This window comes from Mytilus californianus, unplaced genomic scaffold (assembly GCF_021869535.1).
Source record: "Mytilus californianus isolate M0D057914Y unplaced genomic scaffold, xbMytCali1.0.p SCAF_2, whole genome shotgun sequence".
NCBI lineage: Eukaryota > Metazoa > Mollusca > Bivalvia > Mytilida > Mytilidae > Mytilus > Mytilus californianus.
This window is the reverse complement of record NW_026262668.1, coordinates 17,332,098-17,355,921: the sequence shown is the minus strand read 5'-3', so window position 1 is coordinate 17,355,921 and position 23,824 is coordinate 17,332,098. Positions and strand designations below refer to the sequence as shown.

Below are 23,824 nucleotides of genomic sequence, written 5' to 3'. Positions count from 1 at the left end.
ACATTACACAGTACCTACCTTGTCAAAAGACACGGTCAATACATGGATGTCGTATGAAAAAAGTCCTTTAATATGTAATTTCTCTGGATCTGTTGAAATGATTAAACTGTTGCTAGCTTTCGGAGCAGACCCAAATGCCTACGATGACATGGGCAAGACACCTCTTCATTTTTGCTTCATGTTAATGTATGATGACATTGAAAATGAGGAAGATGGGATTGGCGTAAATAGTCCAGAAGAGGTAGTCCAAACCCTTTTACAGGGTGGTGCTCATCCAGATAGTGTTGATTATTCAAACAGTACTCCGATTGAGATATCCGAAATATCAGAATTTCCTCTATGTCAAGTGTCAAATCGCACCCTACAATGCCTTGCTTCAAATGTAATTGTGAACAAGAAGATAAAATTTCATGATCACCTGCCGCCACATTTAGTTCAGTTTGTTGAAATGCACAAGAAAAAAGGTAAACCAACAGCAATGAGATTTCCTGAACATTTCTTTGGCTTTTCAAGTGTATTTTGGGCATGAGTTCATGCTGTTGTTTGTTTTTTGAAATACATCTTCTTGCTTTAAATGTTTCACAGCTGTTTATTTTTTTTACCTTTGCTGCCAACTGCAAAAGTGGGTCTAGAGACCACTACACCTCATCTGTTAGTATGTCTAAAAGACCTTGGGTAGACAACTTTTCTTTGCTTCTATATTTCATGTATTTGGTATTGAGCTTTGTAATGTTGAGTTGTAGCCTGCAAGCTAATTTTACAACCTCAGTGTTGACAAGCTAGTGATACAGTAGTTGAACTACTTAGACCACTTGGCCAAATATCTCCTAGAATTCTTATTTAAAAATTACACATGTATCTATACAGTAGTTGAACTACTTAGACCACTTGGTCAAATATCTCCTAGAATTCTTATTTAAAAATTACACATGCATCTATACAGTAGTTGAACTACTTAGACCACTTGATCAAATATCTCCTAGAATTCTTATTTAAAAATTACACATGTATCTATACAGTAGTTGAACTACTTAGACCACTTGGTCAAATATCTCCTAGAATTCTTATTTAAAAATTACACATGTATCTATACAGTAGTTGAACTACTTAGACCACTCGGTCAAATATCTCCTAGAATTCTTGTTTGAAAATTACACATGTATCTGTTTTTTTCTCAATTAACTTAGGACACAGATGGCTATATACATTATATAGTGCTGAATTAACTTACACTAATACTATTGCCATACCACGGGATTGGTTGTCCATCTTAGATTGTAATATAAAGATGATGATGGTGGATTGTTGTGTAATGTCAAGTGGCAAATACTACATGCAGATGATCATGATGATGATGTATAACTGTTTAATATCCAATGGCAAATTAAATATATACTCGGGTAGAGAACATGTTTTATAAAAAACACTTCCTTGATAGAGGGTTGCTGAAAGACATTGTTCAATTTCAAAATTTTTCATTCTGTCAATTTATTTTAATTTTTCTATGTTGTGGTTTGTAACTTGTTTGTCTTGGTTGTTTTTGTTTTTTTTTAGCCATGGCATGGTCAGTTTGTTGACATTTTGAGTTTGAATCAATATCTCTTGGGTAACTTCTGCCTCTCTTTTAATGTTTAATATATGAATATGAACCCTGCTTTGAACAAGACTGACATGCGAAGTAGAATTTTAAACATGCTAGTTTACATGGTAACGATCTCAGGAAGATATTGCAACCTACTTACACATTATTCTGACTGAGCCAATCAAGCCTTTCCTCTTACTCTCAAATGTTGAGTGCTTAGAATGGATGCTAAAACCTACTAATTTATAAGTCGTTGTATTGAACCCCGCAGGGATCAAACTCATGATCTCCAACACTCGAGAACACAATACAATCCAGGCTGAGTTTGTCTCAGAAGTGAAAAAGGCCACTGTATCTCAAAAGAATGAGTGTTCAAACAGATCAGTTTATATAATCAATACCAATACTAACTCGGTTGTTGTCTCTTTGACACATTCCCGGTTTCCATTCTCAATTTTAACTGATCATTATACTTCTGATGTTCTGTAAATCTGTATTCAAAACATGATTTGGTGTCTCTGTACACAATTTTTTACACGTTTCTGGATAAACCTTCGTCAGGTAGGCTCATGTTTAAAAAGTTAAGATCGTCCTGAACATGCATGAAATATTTGCCACTGGACATTAAGCAACCAGCAATCAATCAATCGATCAATTAAAAGTTAAGAAAGCCAAAAATATGCAATTTTGAAAAGCATAAAAATCAACAGGGCCTTTACAGAATAGCTAATACAACTTTGGGACAACTTTGCCTGAATGAGTAAAAATTTAGCTAATTATAAAATGTGAATCTACAATGGACATATACTGTTGCCAAGAAACCCTATCATCATACAAACACAAATTAAATGCATAAACAAATATCTTAGTAAAACTTGTGTATAGATAATACAGATGTTGGGTATAGATAGGTTTCAATTAACACAATTTGAGCAAGCGTTTCTTCCCTTTAGTCGCGATGTTGGAGGTCTTAGTGCACAATTCCTTCATAAATCAGCCAAATTCAACATGTTATACTGACCGCTAGACTTAAGGAAAAGACTTTTTTAGAACAATTTTTATTTCTTTAAGCCTTGCTTAATTCATCACTACGTACTAGTAAGGATCTCATATCAGACTTGTGTGTATGGAATGTTTCAATTTTTTGGGTAGTAAAAATGAAAACCAAGTGTTTATCCCTAAAAAAAAAAGACCGCCAGGGGAAATAAATTGTACTTAAATTACGTCATTTGAAACATATCTATACATCAAAGAGACATCAACCCAACACCCCAGTAACTAAAAGATATCAAGAGATAAACATCCAGTCTTCAACAAAAGATACAGATCCGTGCCGAAACAAAATATCAAACCCTAAATCCCACTGAGAGTGCACATGATTTAAAATAGCTGAAACAAATTTTATTTTTTATTTGTAACAAGAAATTAAAAAAATAACACAATATATAAACATCTGTATATATATAGTTTTAATTGATGCATTACAAATACAGACAACCAAAATTTCAGTGAAATATAAGAAAAAGTAAGAATACTTTTCTGCATATCATACAGTTGTTTGAATCCTATTCCACTGATTATCTAAACCTTGATTGGTACTATAAACACTAGTATTTTTCACCAGTAAAAGTAATTCTCTATCAAATATAGTTATCACAAGCTACAATATTGCAAAAGATTATTCACACTTGGAATATTTAGTTCGTTAAATGCAGTGCCAAACTGGGTAACACCTTAGTTTCGTGACGTCTGAGTTCTTCCTGGAAATTTTGATTTCAATGGCTATTTGCTCTTTAAATATTTCATTTAACAATTGAATTTTTTTTTTCTTGAATGGCCAAGAAGAACAATTAAAAAAAGATGAAAGCTGTTTTTTTACCCAATAAAAAGAAGATAAAACTGTTATATCAGCTAACAAGAGGAAGATCACTCAATCAAAAGAAAGATAAAAACTATTATACCACCCAACTAAAGGAAGATAAAAACTTTTATATCTCTCAATAAAGAAGTTAATAAAAAACCAATAAATTACAATAACATATACATACTGGTATATATACCAGTTAGAGCATTGTACAGCAATAACAAAAAATAAATAAAAACAACAAAGGTATGTAAACAAACAAAACTGGTAAATCACAATAAAAAATATTGACAAAACAATAAATAAAACTGAGATTCTCGGTAAATATGTTGAAATATGCACAATATAATGAACTGTATATTTAAACTTTCCATATAAATAAAACATCTTAATCATAAAGTTGATTAAAAAATATTTTAACAACTCGTACAATTTTCAAAGATCACATTAAAAAAACAGGAGACCGCGATGAACAAATTTATTCATCAGACAAATATTCCGTTAGAAGAACAAATTCAGCTACCGATAATTAGGATACTATTTCAAACATTCAATCTTATTTACATACTGTTTATTTAAAAATTTTAATTTTTAAAATGTATGCCCTCTTCAATTGTATATATATCTTACATTTTAATGCCAATGAGACTAGTACTAAAAATTTAAACAGGACAGAAAAATGCTTTCTTGTTTAATAATCTTTAAAGGATAGTTAGATACTGGCCTTACTAATGAAAATTACTGTCAATATAGATGGGTTTCATTTGACACAATTTGAGCATGAGTTACTTCCCATTTGTCGCAATGTTGGAGGTCTAAGTGTGCAAATTCCATCATAAATCTGCCAAATTCAACTTGTTATACTGACGCTAGGCTTTAGATAAAAGGTTTTTCTGAACAATTCAGTGGTGGATACAGAAATTTTCATAAGGGGGGGCCCACTGACTGCCTAAGAGGGGGCCCCCGCTCCAGTCATGCCTCAGTGATTCCCTATATAATCAACCAAATTTTTCTTTTAGCCTTGTTTAATTCATCACTAGAATCTAGCAAAGGATCTCTTATCAGACTTATGTGTATCACATTACAATTTGATGTCCACAGGAAAAAACTCAACATCAAATTACGTCATTCAATTAATCTCATAAAAATGACTCGAGTACATAATCTGATAAAAAATGACTAGTTTGTTTAATTGTATTAAACCTTTATATACAACCATAAAAGTTAAGAAATAACATTACAAAACACCGAAATGTTTAATTGTACTCTATGTAATTTTAATCCAGTAGGATTAAATGGGAATTTTATTTCGAATACTGTTCACAACGATAAATGCAATTCTTACATTATCTGATTTTAGACACAAACAAGAATGTGTCCATAGTACACGGATGCCCCACTCACACTATCATTTTCTATGTTTCTATGTATGGACCGTGAAATTGGGGTCAAAACTCTAATTTGGCATGAAAATTAGAAAGATCATATCATAGGGAACATGTGTACTAAGTTTCAAGTTGATTGGACTTTAACTTCATCAAAAACTACCTTGACCAAAAACTTTAACCTGAAGCGAGAAAGACAGACAAACAAATGGACGCACAGACCGAAAAACATAATGCCCCTCTACTGTCTTAGCCTCTTAGGTGGGGCATAAAAAAAAAATAGACGCCAAACCATATTTTGTTACAACCAACATGAAAATTTAAGTATAACATACATAATGAAACACTTTGGGTACTAAGCACAACATTTACAGCACCAAATAATATAAACCATATTCATAAATAAAATCTGCTGTGCCTAGCATTAGATGACTGCAACCCATAAAAATCGGTTTATCATATAGTAAAAAGTAGATTTGTCAATTTTTGTGTCGGGAGAATATGAAGGATAAAAAAAAACAATTTTGAGAGTGTATTTTTAACCGGAATTCTGTTAATTTTTCCAGCCAGCTGGTTCAAGTCACTTTAACAGTGGTTAGATCATTAAATTTTTTCAGCACTAGTTTTTGATAAATATTAGGCACAAATTCATTAACCTTTATAGGCCATAACAATTTCCTATTTTGTCTACTTGATCTCTGTTTTGATCTAGTTTTCCTAAAAAAAACTGTTAGCTTACTTTCAATATATATATATAACAAGCAAATATTTTTTTTTACTTTTGATGTTAATAAAATAAGTTTTTAACATTATTTGACATGAGTTTGCCTGACACAATTTAATGAGTTCTAAGTTGCAATTCGGCCCAAATCCTTAAATATTAATATATCTATTTCCATTTTAGATCTTAAATTTTAAAACAGGCCTTAAAATCAGATAATTAGTTAATTTATTCAGAATATCACTATCACCATTTCAAAATATGTAAAAAATTGATCAAGTAAACTTCTGAAAAAAAATATAAATTGTTAGTTACAAACATATACCATAATACAGTCACACATTTTAACATCCATATAAAATAATATACAAATAATAAATTGGATTTCAATATACCCACATTGTATATAAATGTACACACCATCTTCAAATGTATAAAACTAGATAAAATTGATATGTGAAAAAGCTATAGATTTAAGTATACCAAATCTCCTTATTTTTAAACTATGTATCAAACATTGAGTTCTTATTATTCACTATGAAAATCTTTCCAAGTTAAACTAAATTTCAATAAGACAGAGATAATTTCTTTTTAATTCCTCTAATTTGTCTTTAAAATTGATACTCAAAAGCACTTTTTATCAGTAAATCAGCTGAAAATTTAATATTGAGAGGTGGACAAGGGGGCAGTAATTCCCTCATTAATCCTCCCACTTTCCTCTTCACTTATTTCTTATTCTATCTGGCATCCTTCATTTCAGTTCCCAGAACACTTACTCTTGCCATCCATGTCTAATCCTTAATTACTAACAAATTTGCTTATTTTCCTCTTTTGTTTAAATTATGGAAGACTGCTCATCATTAGCAAAATAGCAATATAGTATTATGACATTATAAAATTAATTTTGATTTATTTATTTATCTAAAGGATTGACAAAGAGAGCAATTATTAAATCTTTGATTTAAAGAAAGAAAGAAATATAAATAATATATTCTCCTATTCTCAATTTTCCCAAAAATGTCCTTCCACATTATATTACCTTTATTTAGAAACTGGCAGAATTATGTAATTATAAAAACATGAAATCAATGAAAGTTTTATAATATAACATGATTGATTGATTGTTGCTAGCTTAATGTCCAGTATACAATATAACAAGAGAGAAACATCGTATTACTGAACATCAAAAAATGATATCAAATGTAGATTATAAAAGTATCACAATATTTCATATAAAGTCAATTATGATAAAAGCACAACTGTCCTAGTAAAATGGTTATGTAATATTCACATAGTTCTAGTCTGGACACAATTATTGATGCCTCTTAGTTCTAGTCTGGACACAATTATTGATGCCTCTTACTCCAATCTTATTGAGACAAAGTATAATTGTTGGTTCAGGTGCATTTATTTGTTATTTTGAAAAACACAAAGACATCCAGAGATAAGATAGCTCGGGAATTCTTGTTTATGTTTTTCACAACCATCTTAAAAAGACTCTGAGTTTTAAGTTTAAATGCATTCATTTTCAGTCTTTTAGCTGTCTCTCTGCAGTGGTTTAGGAATTCTTCTTGGCACATGTACACATTTATTGATGTTACTCATAACTGTCTCTCATGCAGTGCAGGATTAAGTGAAGTCTTGGTTCATGAGCACAGCTAGTATTAATCAGGAGTCCGGTGCAATCCTCTAGGAGTAGAAGATGTTGGTTCAATAGAAAAAACAATTCACACAACTGTGCCTTTGAGCCCTGCAGAATTTGGAGTTCTAAGTTCAGGAGCAGATTTTTTGCTGACCAGTGGTTTTTTGTAACTGAACTCATTATGATTATTATAGAGTTCTGGTACTGACCCTTTTTGTTTTCTGTACACAGTCTGATCTGCGGCACTACCCAGATGAAAATGTGGCACAGAATTGGTGGTGGGAGAATATGACTCATCTTCACTGTCACCCACAAATACCACTGGAATTTGCTGAAAAATTAATCAAATATATGTTAGATTAATTTTTATATTAATTTTTGTCGAGCCTGCGACTTTTGTTGCAGAAAGCTCGACATAGGGATAGCGATCCGGCGGCGGCGGCGTTAGCTAACTTCTTAAAAGCTTTATATTTTAGAAGATGGAAGACCTGGATGCTTCATACTTTGTATATGGATGCCTCATGTTACGAAGTTTCAGTCAGTCACATGTCCAATGTCCTTGACCTCATTTTCATGGTTCAGTGACTACTTGAAAAAAAAGTTCAGATTTTTTGTAATGTTAAATTCTCTCTTATTATAAGTAATAGGATAACTATATTTGGTATGTGCGTACCTTGCAAGGTCCTCATGCCCGTCAGACAGTTTTCACTTGACCTCGACCTCATTTCATGGATCAGTGAACAAGGTTAAGTTTTCGTGGTCAAGTCCATATCTCAGATACTATAAGCAATAGGTCTAGTATATTCGGTGTATGGAAGGACTGTGAGGTGTACATGTCCAACTGGCAGGTGTCATCTGACCTTGACCTCATTTTCATGGTTCAGTGGTTATAGTTAAGTTTTTGTGTTTTGGTCTGTTTTTCTTATACTGTATGCAATAGGTCTACTATATTTGGTGTATGGAATGATTGTAAGGTGTACATGTCTAGCTGGCAGGTGTCATCTGACCTTGACCTCATTTTCATGGTTCAGTGGTCAAAGTTAAGTTTTTGAGTTTTGGTCTTTTTTTCTAATACTGCATGCAATAGGTCAGCTATATTTGGTGTATGGAATGATTGTAAGGTGTACATGTCTAGCTGGCAGGTGTCATCTTACCTTGACCTCATTTTCATGGTTCAGTGGTCAAAGTTAAGTTTTTGAGTTTTGGTCTTTTTTTCTAATACTATATGCAATAGTTCAACTATATTTGGTGTATGGAAATATTTTATGATCTATATGTCAGTCACGCAGGTTTTATTTGACCTTGACCTCATTTTCAAGGTTCATTGCTCAGTGTTAAGTTTTTGTGTTTTCGTCTGTTTTTCTTAAACTATAAGCAATAGGTCAACTATATTTGTTGTATGGAAGAATTGTTAGCTGTACATGCCTGCCTAGCATGGTTCATCTGACCTTGACCTCATTTTCATGGTTCATTGGTCAATGTTTAGTTTACTTGGTTAATGTTAAGTTTATGTGACAGTTGTAATAAAGCTTTATATTTAGGACTATCAACATAATATCAATGATTAGTAAAGAAGGCGAGACATTTCAGCGTGTGCACTCTTGTTTATTGTGAATTCATGTATTTTCATGGGTACCAATTTTGTAGTATGAGGAAAAATAGAATTTTCATAGATATTTGACTTCAACTTCATTGTTTTGCATACAAGCCTATAGGCAATTTGTACTTCACGGAATATTTAAATTTAGGGTTTTCACGAAATCCATTAACATGGTATCCTACAAACTGTATTTATTATTTACACTGACTGACACTCCATTGTTTTGCTAAATGATTACAGGGTACATATTAAAATGATTTTACAATGTTTAGCATCACTTTAAAATTGTAAAAAGATAAATGTGGACAAATCTTTATAAGGTGACCTTTGAATTGAATTGGTGGTATAGATATAAAGAAAATTAACACTACCAAAAGCGCTAGACCAGGAGATTTCAGACACAAGAGATGAATTTGTTCCTAAAGTAATGCTTTCTGTTCTACTATCACTGCTGATCACAGGACTATTAGCCTCTATATCATAATTATCTGCACCTGGTAACACACACCTACCTACAGTTTCCATCAGATGAATCTGCACCTGGAGTATCTCCATCTATTCTACTATCACTGCTGATCACAGGATTAGTAATGTCTATATCACAATTATCTGCCCCTAATTAGACACATACCTACAGTTTCCATGCGATGAATCTGCACCTGGAGTATCTCCATCAGTTCTACTATCACTGCTGATTACAGGACTAGTAGCTTCTATATCACAGTTATATGCACCTGATTACACACACCTACCTTACAGTTTCAACTTTCTATGCGATGAATCTGCTCCTGGAGTATCTTCATCTGTTCTACTATCACTACTGATCACAGGACTAGTAGCTTCTATATCACAGTTATCTGCCCCTGATTACACACCTAGCTTACAGTTTCCATGAGATGAATCTACACCTGGAGACTGTATCTCCATCAGTTCTACTATCACTGCTGATCACGGGACTAGTAGCTTCTATATCACAGTTATCTGCCCCTGGTTACACACACCTACCTTACAGTTTCCATGCGATGAATCTGCACCTGGAATATCTCCATCAGTTCTTCTATCACTTCTAATCACAGGATTAGTAACCTCTATATCACAGTTATCTGCCCCTGGTTACACACACCTACCTTACAGTTTCCATGCGATGAATCTGCTCCTGGAATATCTCCATCAGTTCTTCTATCACTTCTAATCACAGGACTAGTAACCTCTATATCACAATTATCTGCCACTGAATACACACACCTACCTTACAGTTTCCATGCGATGAATCTGCACCTGGAGTATCTCCATCAGTTCTACTATCACTGCTGATTACAGGACTAGTAGCTTCTATATCACAGTTATCTGCCCCTGTTGGTTCTTCTCGTGGTTGTGACTGCATTTTCTTCCTCTCATCAATCAAAGGTGATGGTTGAGGTGACAGGGAACTTGGTTTAATCAGGTATCTTAAAATAAAAAATAACATAATGCTTTTACCTGCCATAAACAAAACCATAATTCATTCTTAAATGTCTACTGCTGTTTTATAAAATCAAAAAGATAGACAATCAAAAATTGCAGTTAGAACACGTTCAACTAAGTAGTTTCTATTGTGTAGATCCCATTATATACCAAATCAGAAATATGAAAGTTTGTTAGCTTTTAATTTTCTGTTACTGTAGTCTCTTTTAGTTTTCGCATTTGACTTTTAAGGTAATGTTGGACTGTGATGAAATTCAAAGTTTTCTACTACAGTGCTGAAATTCAAGACTGACTGTTTGTGATATATAATCTATTTCTAACCTAACTTATTCAAGACTGACTATTTGTGGTATGTAATCTTGTTCTAACTTAACTTATTCAAGACTGACTATTTGTGGTATGTAATATTCAGGACAGGCTGTTTATGGTATTTAATCTAGTTCTAACTTATTCAAGACTGACTATATGGGGTATGTAATCTATTTCTAACTTAACTTATTCGAGACCGACTATTTGTAGTATGTAATCTATTTCTAACTAAACTTGTTCAAGACTGACTGTTTGTGGTGTGTAATCTATTTCTAACTTATTCAAGACTGACTGTTTGTGGTATGTAATCCATTTCTAATTAAACTTATTCGAGACTGACTGTTTGTAGTATGTTATCTATTTCTAACTTATTCAAGTCACTTAAAGGTCCTATATTGACCATCTGAACTTGAACAGAGAAATAATCCTTAGAGGTGACCATCATAGGGCCTTGTACCAATAGTCTGGTCTCTTTTGGCTCAGTAGATTTCAGTTTATAGAAATGACAGTCTTTTTGGACATATTTCAAAGAAGGAACATCAAAGGATCTGATCACATAATAAACTTACATTATATCATCCTCCTTTAGACGAAGATCATAACTGGGGTTTATAATCACATATGATATTGTGTTTCTTTTGTCACTTGCTGCATCTGTAAAAAACATTTTGTATACATGAATAGTTTATTTGACAAATACTGACTTGATTCTGCTATTACACACTTTCAACACTAGTTGTTTCCCTTTGCCAATGGTGAACTGTTTTTAGACCGTATAAAATGGGTTACTTCCCACACGAAGAATGATAAAAATGAAATGCAATATAGGCTTGTTAACCAATTTTTAATGAAATTAGCTATTGATATCAAAATATTTTAGCTTAACAACCTAACGATTACACACATTACTCACAGATAATGCTTGCAATTTCCGCTAGCTCTTCATTGTCAATGAAAATTTATGTCCCTCCTAAGGGACACAACTTGTTCAATTGGATCTCTAGTAACATCGTTTAAATAACTTGAAGGAAATGTTCAACTCCCATAAACTACACTACTTCAAGATATGATTCCTGCTATTTGACTGCGAAATCAGTTAACTACTTACCATAATCATTTAGTGGTTGTTTAAGACTTTGCATTCTACATCGCACCATCTGACATATCTCGTGCCTCTCTGGGGTCATGTGACATCGGCTATCTTCCTCTTCACTGTCTAGTCCGATCAAACTTAGTGACACCTACAAGAAAATAAAATGTTAAATTGATTTCTACAAAATGAATCTTTTAAATGTAGCTAAATTGGCTTCTACAAAATGAATCTTTTAAACATAGCTAAATTGACTTCTATAAAATGAATCTTTTAAACGTAGCTAAATTGACTTCTACAAAATTTATCTTTTAAAAATTGTTGTTATCAAACTGTTAATGTTCCTTTATTTATCTTATTTTTTTCCTCAACAATCTTAATTAGCATCCATTGTTTTGAAAAGAAAAATATATAAGAAAATTTCATTAATTTTTCATCCAATTTACAATAAAGAAAAAAACAAAGCAGAAAACATGCTATTTCAAGCATTTTACAAATACTGTCTTCAAAAATTAAAAAAATTAAGAACTTTTCGAACATAATTAAGAAATATAACCACCAGTTATCCTTAAATGACTCTATACTTATATCATACTTTTTTAAAATTAAATCTACTTTAAATGTAAAACTCATGCAGTTGCTTTCATACATTTTTCCTGATATTATCATTTTTCCTGATATTATGCATGCAGTATATATTCTTCTCTATCCTAAACACAATGATGCATCTTCTATAACATGAATATCTATCTATATAACACACACACAACCAATACCACTGTCATGATATTTATTACACTGTATAAAATGTTTTTAATCATTGTAAGAATTCATTATGTTTCATTTTGAAAAAAAGGTTTTCTTGCAATTTCTTTTAAAATCAAATAAAAAAAATTTAACTTTATAAATTTCACAAAAATTTAGAAAAAGATTGGAGTGTTGATAAAAGTTTATCATGTATATTTATATGGGTCTTTAACACAAAGCAAATTCAAGAAAGCCAAACATATCAATCACACAGCAAATAGTAACAAATGACAGTTACAACTGATACTTGTTAAACAGCTGAGTTCTCACGATATCAAGCTTCTTTCATATTTATTTCATCATGGGTCATTGTCTCATTAGAGGAAAAAGGAATATGATGGTTGATATTTAAATGACAATTTACCTAACACACCAGTGCCATAATAAGGTGAGGTGAGGCAAAGAGGGCATACCCCCACTTTTGATACAAAAAAATAATAATTTGCCATTAATTATTCTAAAAACTATTTTTGTTATCCATTAAGGACAATTAAGCCCCCTTTTCTCAACCCTAGATATATTTGGAAATAACATAATCTCATAGGATTAATGAATTGAATCCTGTTCTTCATCTCAACAGCTATGTAAATTGATTACCAATAGTTTAATTAGATATGAACATTATTAAATATTCATAAAAGGACAGAAACAGAATTTAACATGTTTGTTAACTTTTTAACAAACCAAATTACTTTTATTATAGAAATTTTTTCTATAGCAAAAGCGTTTCTTGCATTGCAAATTTTATTTAACATCATTGGAAATTGAGAAACACCAAGAAAATGCCATTTTAAAATTATCTTATATATACACTGTTTATTCAGAATTCCAACTTTTTCAGACATACAAGGTTATTGAAAATTATCAACTTTGAGAAGTAATCCACAAAATTGCGCTTTAACTATTCTGAAGTGTAAGAGAGATAATAAAGCCGTGCTTATGTTACTTATTTGGCCAAAAACAAAAAGTATTAAATAAGGACACAGTGCTTGTATGAAGATTATGTTGATCATTCATATAAATAAAAGTGCTAGTTTTATAAATGAATGCACATATATATATATATTATGTATAGAGAAGCCAATCTGTGATAGGTAAAATGCACCTCAAGCTGTGAAAAATAAAGCAAAAGTAACAGACTGTGTCCAGTAATAGGCAGACATAAACAAAATTAGGCATATATATCATAAAAAATCAACATTGGTCCAACAGCTTTATATGTGTTCTAAATCTGCATTCAGTCTAATGGGTTATATAATGAATGGTTAAGGCTACTATATTTTACCATAGTAAGTTGTAAATGACATTTAGAAAAATAGAAAATAGCTTTCTATTGACATACATGTACCTCAATTATATTTACATGAATGCATGCTAAAAAGAATCTAATAATTCCACGTGAGCAAAAAAGTTTGTGAAAAAAAATGTCAATGAGACAACAGCAGTTAGAATTAAATAACAGAAGAGATTTTAGCAAAAAAATCAACCTCTTTATGGTTCTGAAGGCAGACTTTTAAGATAAAATGTAATAGCCCATATAACTAGTGAAAGATTAGAAGGTAAAGAGTAAAACCATGCTAAGCCTACTTCTGGTTGTGATTTCGATGGTTCTGGTCGTCTTCTTTTCTAAAGAAAATAGGCAATATTTCTTATAGTAATAAGCATTCTTACAAAACAGTTCTTTTAAAAAAAGAGATGATGAATACCTTAAAATACTAAAAAATGCAATTCTCAAAAGCAACCATTGGACCCAAGCAAACATTTTTTTATGTGTAAGCATTGGATAACTGGCATTGAATTATTAAGATGCTACAGTTTGGAAACTTTAGAATTCAGGAATGCTGCCATATTTGGCAACACATTTTTACAATCAAAACCATAAGTGTCAAATAGCCAGATTTCATCAAAAATGGAAACACTTTGACAAAGAAGTCTATCTGAAACATTTTTTATTCCTGTTATATTCTATCCAAACTCAACAAAGGGAGATTATCCTCCATATTTGATCATCATCTCTTCATGCTTACTCTTGTGTTATTTGCTGTGCATGTTCTGATTTAGTGTCGTGAATGGATGCCAGATATCCTTTCTTTTCTATTATATTGTGTTTTAGATGTTATCATGTTGTGAATTTTCTTCATGTAGCTATGGAAGAAACCACAATTACTACCCAATGTATACTCCAAACAAATACAGAGTACAGGTATTATATTTCCATTTTGTAACATTGTCTAGAGGAAATTTTCATTTTATTTAATCCCTCCTCTAGTTTGTGCTGAAATACATGAGGGCATGGATGGGGGTTTCTTTATTTCTGTATTCTTTAATTTTTTAGGCCATGTTTCTCTATTCTTTAAATTTTAACACCCCCATTATTCTCTATTCTTTATTTTTTAGCACCCCATTATTCTCTATTCTTTATATTTTTTGACCATTATTCTCTATTCTTTATTTTTTTGGTCCATTTTTCTCTATTCTTTATATTTTTCACCCATTATTCACTATTCTGTAAACCCCCATCAAGACCCTCATACATATCCATTTTGTTTCTGAACTTGACTTAAAAAACATTTCTAATTCTAAAATTTCCATAACTATATGAAAGATGTTGGAACCTAATAAATCATATTTATTCCTTTATGTGAATTATTATCATCTGTTCCTGGATAACTGCAATGAAGCACAACAAAATTCAGGCCTTTCATCTAGCCTTATATACTTAATACTTTAGTAAAGGGTGCTTTTAATATCATCTGTACTTGATGATAAATAATGAACAAATTAATGCCATAAAGTCTGGAAGAAATTATTTCTTGTGACAATCTACAAAGTATCTCATTGGAAAACTATTGTATAAAATCTAGTATACAAATGATAAATATGAGAAAAACAATACAACAAATGAAAAGATAGAAGTGATGATTTTAGGGCCTTGATATTTAAATATCCATGCAAGCTTTATAGGAAATAAGTTTACTTATGAAGCTGTAATTTCTTTCGCATTAGAAAATTCTAAAATTTCTTTTTTATTGGGGGACAGAAAGGGAGAATGCATTACAAAAGGTTGAAGATTTCCAAATATGCTATCTCATTTTTCTTAACCATGTTCTGTCCCTGCCCCTACTTTATTCCTTTCATCCCTTTCCATCCCCCTCTATGTGCCTTATACAATAGCAAAAAGAAAACTGGGTTTAAGCATTAAAATAATCAACTACAAAACATTTTTACTACTTACAACTGAGTTTCTAAATGCTAAGTTGAGTGCAGACTGATCTCGCCCTGCAAACGTTGAGCTCTATGTTGGATAAAAACAAAAATAAAAAAGCTGTCAGCATACAGTAAGGTTATAATGTCAGCAAACCAAATACAGGTATAATGCTACATGTGCATACATCTATACATGGGCTTTATATACATGATAAGCACCTTCTCATTATATGGCAGATAATATTGTCAATATAATTGATAGATACTGTAAATTCAGAAATTAATGCGTGAATTTATTATTGGGAACCACTGATTACTAGTAAAAATGAAAGATTTTAATTAATACGATTGCAATTTTATTTTTTAGAAAACCACTACTGAAATTATGAATGAGAGTTTTTATTATTTTGAAACCTGATATTGTCGCATTTTTTGCATTGATAAAAACATCGCAAGAATTTCTGAATTTACAGTATCTGAAAGTGATCATTTCAAGACTTTTTATATCAAGATATAAAAGTATAGTTGCATATCTCTTAACATCAAAATAGTTACAGTTATAAGCTTAACCTGCCGGTACCCAAAATGCACCTATTTTGACATTGTTTTCACCTACATTTATTCATATTCCAGACAAAAGTTTCCATTCTGTGTTTATTTTGTAGATGTATCATTATTTACTATATCGTTCCACCAAGTTAATTTGAATCCATACTGAATCAATAGAAAAATGGGTTTGAGCTGACCTCGAAACAATCCATGATTCAATTATGAGGAGTACCCAAATTGCATCCATGCTTAAATTCACATACATAAAAATCGAATAACTGATGTTTTGTTTCATTACTCAAACATTTGGAACAATTTGACGATAGTCCATGCTTACTATTCCTATTTTAAGAAATGGATGTCTGTGACATATTTTAAAAATTGCTCATTTTCAAAAGTTGACTTTTTGTGGACGTCACATAGCGACGTTTCTGTAGATTTTACTTTTTCACTGAATACTTCATCTGTTGATACATACTGTGACAGTTTTGTGTATATTTAGATATGTTGAAAGACGTGCAGAATGTCAGATAACAAAAATACAAATTGTTTAGTCTCTAAAAAAACTTGTAAGATTTCCGCTGCTATTTTTGCAAAATGGGTGCAATTTTGGTACTCGGTGCAAATTGGGTACTGTTACGCTAAGTATTATGAGTGTAATGAGTGTATTTAAGATAGAAAACCTAGACAAAATAAAGGAAATAAATATGAAAAATGCAATAAAAAACAAACAAAAAAAACCTTGTCACTCTTTCTGGTTTATATTCTTCAGCTATAATTCACTATTACATTGAATATACAGTACAATTTTTAAAAAGTTTTGAAAATAATAATTTAACACTAATATTCATATTTTTTTTTATCGAACATTATGAATCTAAGTTTTACAAATGACAAACTGTTCATAAAGTTATAAGAAAAAAAAAGATCTTTCATCTATATATATTAATTTTCATTGGTGAAAAAAATATTCTGTAATTTATTCAATATCTGTAAAATCATGTTAACTCAAGCAACAGTTTTCTAAATATCTAATAAAACGACTACTTGTGTAAGTTTATAGGTTCTGAATGAAAGTAACTATATAGGTTCTTAATGAAAGTAAGTATATAGGTTCTTAATGAAAGTAAGTATATAGGTTTTGAATGAAACTTATGAGTATGTTAACCATTCTACATTACAACTTGGTTCTAAATATAGGCAGGGTTCTTCTTTAAATAGACTTACAGGAGTTTTCTCCCCACTACTCTGTAACTGAGTTCTATATATAGCTATAGGTATTTCACAAGTTGTAGAGCAAAACTTTTGGTACAATCTTCCATATGTTCTAATCCATAAATCTTCCTTTTTTATCTTCATCTGAAAATAAACGTGCAAATAATTTACTGAATGAAAAGAAGTCTAGATATATTATTTTAAATGCATACTTTCACACCAGTATATGTTTTATTTATGTAAAACAGACCTGCCAACTTTTGAAAATCTCCATGGGGGATTTAGTGCGCGACCAAATTGTTAAGGGTTACAATTTTAGCTGAGTTTCTGTGTGCACTGTACTATGAAATGGCCTAAAAAAAATAAAGGATACAAAGAAAAGACCCTCCTTTTCCCCTTCCAAAGACCTCTTATCTTTGCACCATGACTCAAAAGACCTAAACCTAAATGTCCTAAAGTTAGAAGGATGAAGACAGATCTTGAGTTAGTCTATCAGTATTAATGAGAAAATGGATAAAATTTGAGTTATCTTTCTTTGTGTTCAGAGGTGCTCTTACAGGCGGAGGCTTATACACAGTAGAAGTGAATACAAAATGGCGTCGATTTTAAATCAGAACTGGACAGAAGCATGTCTGATTTCAAAAATTTTAATGGATTTCAAGATAAACGCTATTTTCTAATGAGTTCATTACAGTTTTTGTCTTTCAGTTAATTACGATTTTATCATGAAACTACGTTAAACGTTGCAAATTATGATCGTATGATAAATTGATTAAAATTGAAATGCTGACTGACCGATTCTGTTTACAAATTAACTTATTTTGAGGATTGTTATGACCCATCAGATAAGCAGATTATCTGTAACAACAACTTATGACACCTGTTGTGACCGTTGATTAGCTTGGGTTGTAAACTTGTCCTGAATATGTCGCCAGGTAAAATTATAGATTTATAGATATTGATCAGAAAAACTGGTAAGCAATAATTTTTTTCGGGTAAATTTTGTGAAAATTGGGATTGTGACTTGTTTTACGATCCCCATATCTGGATTCGGGTTGAGGCATGAAAATCAGGATGATACCGCCAAAATCCGGATAGTTGGCAGGTCTGGTAAAATCAACTCATTGAGATTTAAAAGGGGGAGGGATTGCTGGTCCGTGGACACAGTTATCGTCCTTTGGTTTTCGTTGTCTACGAATATAGTCCCTAGTGTGAACAGTGTATAACTTGCATTTTTTTTTTATACACTTTCCCAATTTATTTCTTGATATTTTATGCATGAAATATTAAGTAAGGGGATGAAATTACATGTTAAAAAATTTGGGTGCTGAATCTTTATGTTAAGTAGTGATTTGGTCCAGTTAAAAAAGGTCAAAAATTAGAATGTCGGAAGCTGTCAAACTGAATTTTAGCCCCCCTTAACACAGAATTGTCAATATTTTGAGTTAGAGCTGGTAGAAGTTTCTATAATTTTGATATTATTTATATCAATAGTAGTACACTACACTGTAAAAATCTTTTTGAGATAGAGCAGGTGCAATTTTTTTAATTTGAATGTATTGTCTAAAAGAAATGCACTACGAAATAACTGTGTTCTCGGGCCTAAGAGATGAATTCCGTAAATGTAGATTCTGTACTTTGGCAACTTTCCTGAATGGTTTTCTGGTTTCAATTTGTCAAACTCAATAAAAGTAAAGGATTTACATCTTTGTTTGACAGAAATTCTGTTAAAATGTCCCATTTTGGCATTATACGGCTAAAATAAGCATTTTAAGCAGTTTCCATTTTATGCCTAAGAGCCATGCTGACTTTCTATCTGACAGCTTTTTATGTTCCTGATATTTGTGTTTCTATGTTTAAATCAAATTTAATTAACCATTTGTGAACTCGGAATCTAGAGAAAAGTAGATTATCACAGAAAAAATGTGCAGAATATTTGTATTTATGGCCCTGGTTAAACGGCCTGTTTGATGTATGTGAAATGTGAAGAGCTTTGTACATAAAATCTGTAGTCCGTCACAAATATTTCACTAAATCTGTAAAAAAAACACTTTACAATGATCAGTTCACCCTATTCATTTCATATGCTACCATAATTTTCTTCTTTAGGATAGTAAGTGGTTCAAATATATGCCAAATGAGACTAAAACTACAAGCAAGTTTTCCATTGAAAAGTGAAAAACTGGTCATCAGACCATACTGTCTGCAAAAAAAAGTTGAATTCAAGAGTCCTTTTGCAATTAGACTTCTTGTATCATGACATCTTATCATAGAAATGAGCAAAAAGTAACAAATTTCACTTCCTTATAGCCTCTGTGTGCATTTTTATATGTAAATATGGGCTACGGCCTAAATCGACTCTAAATAATTCTCAGTCTTACATGGCCTAAGACCATTTTATACTCATGTGGTATGCTTTTTGTAACTTTTCTTTACATTTAAAGTACATTTAATATATATGGAAGAATAATGTATGGTTAAAAACCTTCAAAAACTTCAAATTGGTTGAAAAAAATGCATCTTTATGTAAGCCTTCCCTTAATTCGAAAATCTCTATTTTCAGGCACAGGCTCATATAAATTTGACTTTTGAATAACTGTAATAAATCTGATAAATCAAATGAGTGTTCCGTTGCTTTTAATTCTTATTATGTTAAATTCAAGAGTATTTAAAAAGCAAATTTTTGCAATATTTAAATTTTTTAGGCCAAAATCTTGACAGTTGAAAATATTTGATTTAAACATAAAAAAAATAAACATCCAAATTTCAATATTAAAATGGCCCGAGTTTCTATAATATATATCCTATGGCCATGAAACTTGGCCAACTATCTTAAAATTGCCTAAGCTTAGGTCATGCAAAGTTTTATTAAAATTGGTCAAGTCTTTCTATCCTATTAGGTCCAAGGACACAGTTATCGTCCTTTGGTTTTCGTTGTCTACGAATATAGTCCCTAGTGTGAACAGTGTATAACTTGCATTTTTTTTTGATACACTTTCCCAATTTATTTCTTGATATTTTATGCATGAAATATTAAGTAAGGGGATGAAATTACATGTTAAAAAATTTGGGTGCTGAATCTTTATGTTAAGTAGTGATTTGGTCCAGTTAAAAAAGGTCAAAAATTAGAATGTCGGAAGCTGTCAAACTGAATTTTAGCCCCCCTTAACACAGAATTGTCAATATTTTGAGTTAGAGCTGGTAGAAGTTTCTATAATTTTGATATTATTTATATCAATAGTAGTACACTACACTGTAAAAATCTTTTTGAGATAGAGCAGGTGCTATTTTTTTAATTTGAATATATTGTCTAAAAGAAATGCACTACGAAATAACTGTGTTCTCGGGCCTGCTGTCTCATGTTCATATATCCCACATTTCCTTTTATTCATATATGTATACAGAGAAAAATCAGTTTAAGTGTTATAAAAATTTTAATGATCTTGATCTTCAGCACTTTATTAAAATCCTGTTCTTCAGCACTTTTTTGAAATCTTGATCTTCAGCACTTTATTCAAATCTTGATCTTCAGAACTTTATTAAAATCCTGATCTTAGGCACTTTAATGAAATCTTGATCTTCAGCACTTTATAGCAATCTTGATCTTCAGCACTTTATTAAAATCCTGATCTTCAGCACGTTTTTGAAATCTTGATCTTCAGCACTTTATTAAAATCTTGATCTTAAGCACTTTATTGAAATTCTGATCTTCAGCCCTTCTTTAATTTATTAAAGTTAAACATAAACTGACTTTATGACAAGAGTACTTACAGAAGATAAATGTCCTGATCCTACAGCTTGATCTACCCCAAGTAACAATCTGGTGAAGGTTATCACGTACGGTTTAACAAAAGCCTTAAAAAAAATTAGTGTAATGTTAATAAATATGCACTTATTCTATCTTGTACTTATTGAACAGTTTGAAAACCAAACCAAAAACTAATTAAAATAACTTACAACTGAAAACACACATGTGTTAATCGATTATGATGATTGGTGTTTGCTTATATTCAGCAATATTTCATGCATGTTCAGGACATACATGAAATAGTTGCCACTGGACATTAAGCAAACACCAATCATCAAAATTGGTTAACACAGGTGTGTTTTCAGTTGTAAGTTATTTTAATTAGTTTTTGTAATTTTGTTGCAAGCAATTAGTTCCATGCTAATGTTATCTATTATTTAAAAAAAAAACATCATGTTTTGATAATTATATATAACTTGTATTTTTGTTGTGACATTTTCCAACTTTGTGCTGACATCATTAATTTTCATCAGTAATTTTCAATAAAAAAAAAATTGCTTTTCATGAATTGTGAGACCCACAGTAATAGTTATTTACAGATTTTTACAGATGTATGTAATTATACATAATTAATGTAACTTTTTTGTGTTTTATAGATGAACAAAATTAACCCGTTTACTATGCACACTTTTTGCTTTAGGTGTCTGCTCCTTTATATTTTAAGGTCATACAATAAGGTTGAATTAGAGCTTTATATATGGTACAGACAAACCTCTGTAGTCTCATACTTGCATTGAGTGGCTGAGGTCAAGGGTTTGATTCAAACCCGGGTCAAATCAAAAAACAACGAAATTATTATTTGCGGCTTTTCTGCAATTCAGACTAATGTGTCCTTGTAGGGTAACATGACATCCGGTGGATTGTTACTTTGTGATCAAGCACATTGACATGTTCAGGTCTTGATATGTATGTAATATTTGCCACTGGATATTAAACACTAATCCATCCAGCCAAACAGATATTGTTGAAGGCCGTATGGCTGCCTATAACTGCTTACATCCACTTCATTTGAACTTTGGTGGATAGTTGTCTCATTGGTAATCATACCACATCTCCTTATTTTTATAATGTTTATTTTTGAAGATCATATTTTGGTAGCATATCGATAGTAATAAACTGGTTAAAATTAAGCTCATTCCATACCTGATATAATATTGTATCTAACATACTGGCACTGAACACATTCCCTGCAGCAAATGGTATCCTGAACATATAGGACAGGTTTGATCCTCGGGATTTTTCTTTCTGTAAAGAAAAACAAATTTTACTATTATTACCTAGCTCACTATTAAAGAAGTTCATGTGTGTGAGGATCAAGTTAATACCAAATCACAGGTTGTGAAATATAGTGTTACATAGGTGTCAACTTCAGAAAAAAACTTTGAAGGGGGAAAACTCTCCTAACAAAAATGTTTTAGGGAAAGAATTACAGTATTATCATTTTCTGTGACATTTCATAAGCTACTTACTGTTGTAATTATGACATAAATGCAAGTAACATATTTTATTTTGACATTTAACATTTAGTTCAAGTTTTGGTTATAGTACACAACACCAGCTGATTTAATAGACTTTCAGACTGTTCAAAGTCATAGCATCCACATATTTGTTTTGTTTACAACATCTTAACGAGGAAATTGTATCACTGCCAAGTTAACTTCTTAATTCAGTTTGAGCCATTTCTGGTCCAAGACCTTGACCGTATGAAATTTAAAACTTTTGTCCATTCATTGAATATTATTTTCCTTTTTGTGTCCACTCTGGTCCTTATTCAGTTTGGCTCAATGAGAACTTATCGGCAGGTCTCTATCATGTGACATACTTACCTCCTGTTTGGCAAGAGTAAATGGGTATTGATGATCAGGTCTATATCACATGTTTGTCATGTGACATACTCACTTTTTCTAGTTTGGCAAGAGTAAATGAGTACTGATCATTAGGTCTGAACTGCATGAACCTCATATTTGAAGACTGTGACAGTTCTGTTATTATATTGGCACTTGGGAACAGTCTAAAATATAATGATGAATGTACATTAATGATTTCTATGACTTCATCGAACAAATATTGTGATAATCTATTATTAACTGAGGATTTATAATTAAACAGAGAAAAAAAAAGAAAGAAAAAGCGCGCTGAACTTTGCAGTTCATGATACATCTAAGTGTACTTTGGCCTATCACATCATCATAACATTTTCCAATTTGAACATAATAACAACACTGATTATAAAACAACATACCTATGGCTAGATTGTACAAATATGAATAAGAGGGATGCAGAGTAAACCTCAAATTATTTACCGACATAAGCTGTAAAGAATACCAAAAATATAAATCTAGAGTTCAACATACATTCTTCAAACATGTCACACTAAGAGCTCTAAAACCTTAAAGTTAATATAAGAAGATGTGGTAAGAGTGTCAATGAGACAACTCTCCATCCAAGTCACAATTTGTAAAAGTAAACCATTATAGGTCAAAGTACGGCCTTCAACACGAAGCCTTGGCTCACACCGAACATCAAGCTATAAAGGGCCCCAAAAATGAGTAGTGTAAAACCATTCAAACAGGAAAACCAA

The 23,824-nt window shown here is 31.5% G+C and overlaps 1 protein-coding gene across 4 annotated transcripts in view; it reads right to left on the bottom strand.

The window, feature by feature from the left end:
* Positions 1 to 2,977: 2,977 nt before the first annotated feature.
* LOC127729368 (potassium channel subfamily T member 2-like) overlaps positions 2,978 to 23,824 on the bottom strand; it is a 117,721-nt gene continuing 96,874 nt past the window's right edge. For 3 of the 4 annotated variants that reach the window (XM_052237148.1, XM_052237146.1, XM_052237149.1), the window contains 10 exons: positions 23,143 to 23,254; positions 22,387 to 22,488; positions 21,207 to 21,290; positions 17,448 to 17,579; positions 15,700 to 15,759; positions 14,052 to 14,090; positions 11,676 to 11,808; positions 11,137 to 11,221; positions 10,044 to 10,242; positions 2,978 to 7,525 (listed from right to left, as the gene is read on the bottom strand). In XM_052237148.1, the coding sequence (XP_052093108.1) occupies positions 7,280 to 7,525; positions 10,044 to 10,242; positions 11,137 to 11,221; positions 11,676 to 11,808; positions 14,052 to 14,090; positions 15,700 to 15,759; positions 17,448 to 17,579; positions 21,207 to 21,290; positions 22,387 to 22,488; positions 23,143 to 23,254 (1,192 nt within the window). In that variant the 3' untranslated portion in view covers positions 2,978 to 7,279. The remainder of the gene's footprint in view (positions 7,526 to 10,043; positions 10,243 to 11,136; positions 11,222 to 11,675; positions 11,809 to 14,051; positions 14,091 to 15,699; positions 15,760 to 17,447; positions 17,580 to 21,206; positions 21,291 to 22,386; positions 22,489 to 23,142; positions 23,255 to 23,824) is intronic. The other variant, XM_052237147.1, reaches the window with a different exon arrangement.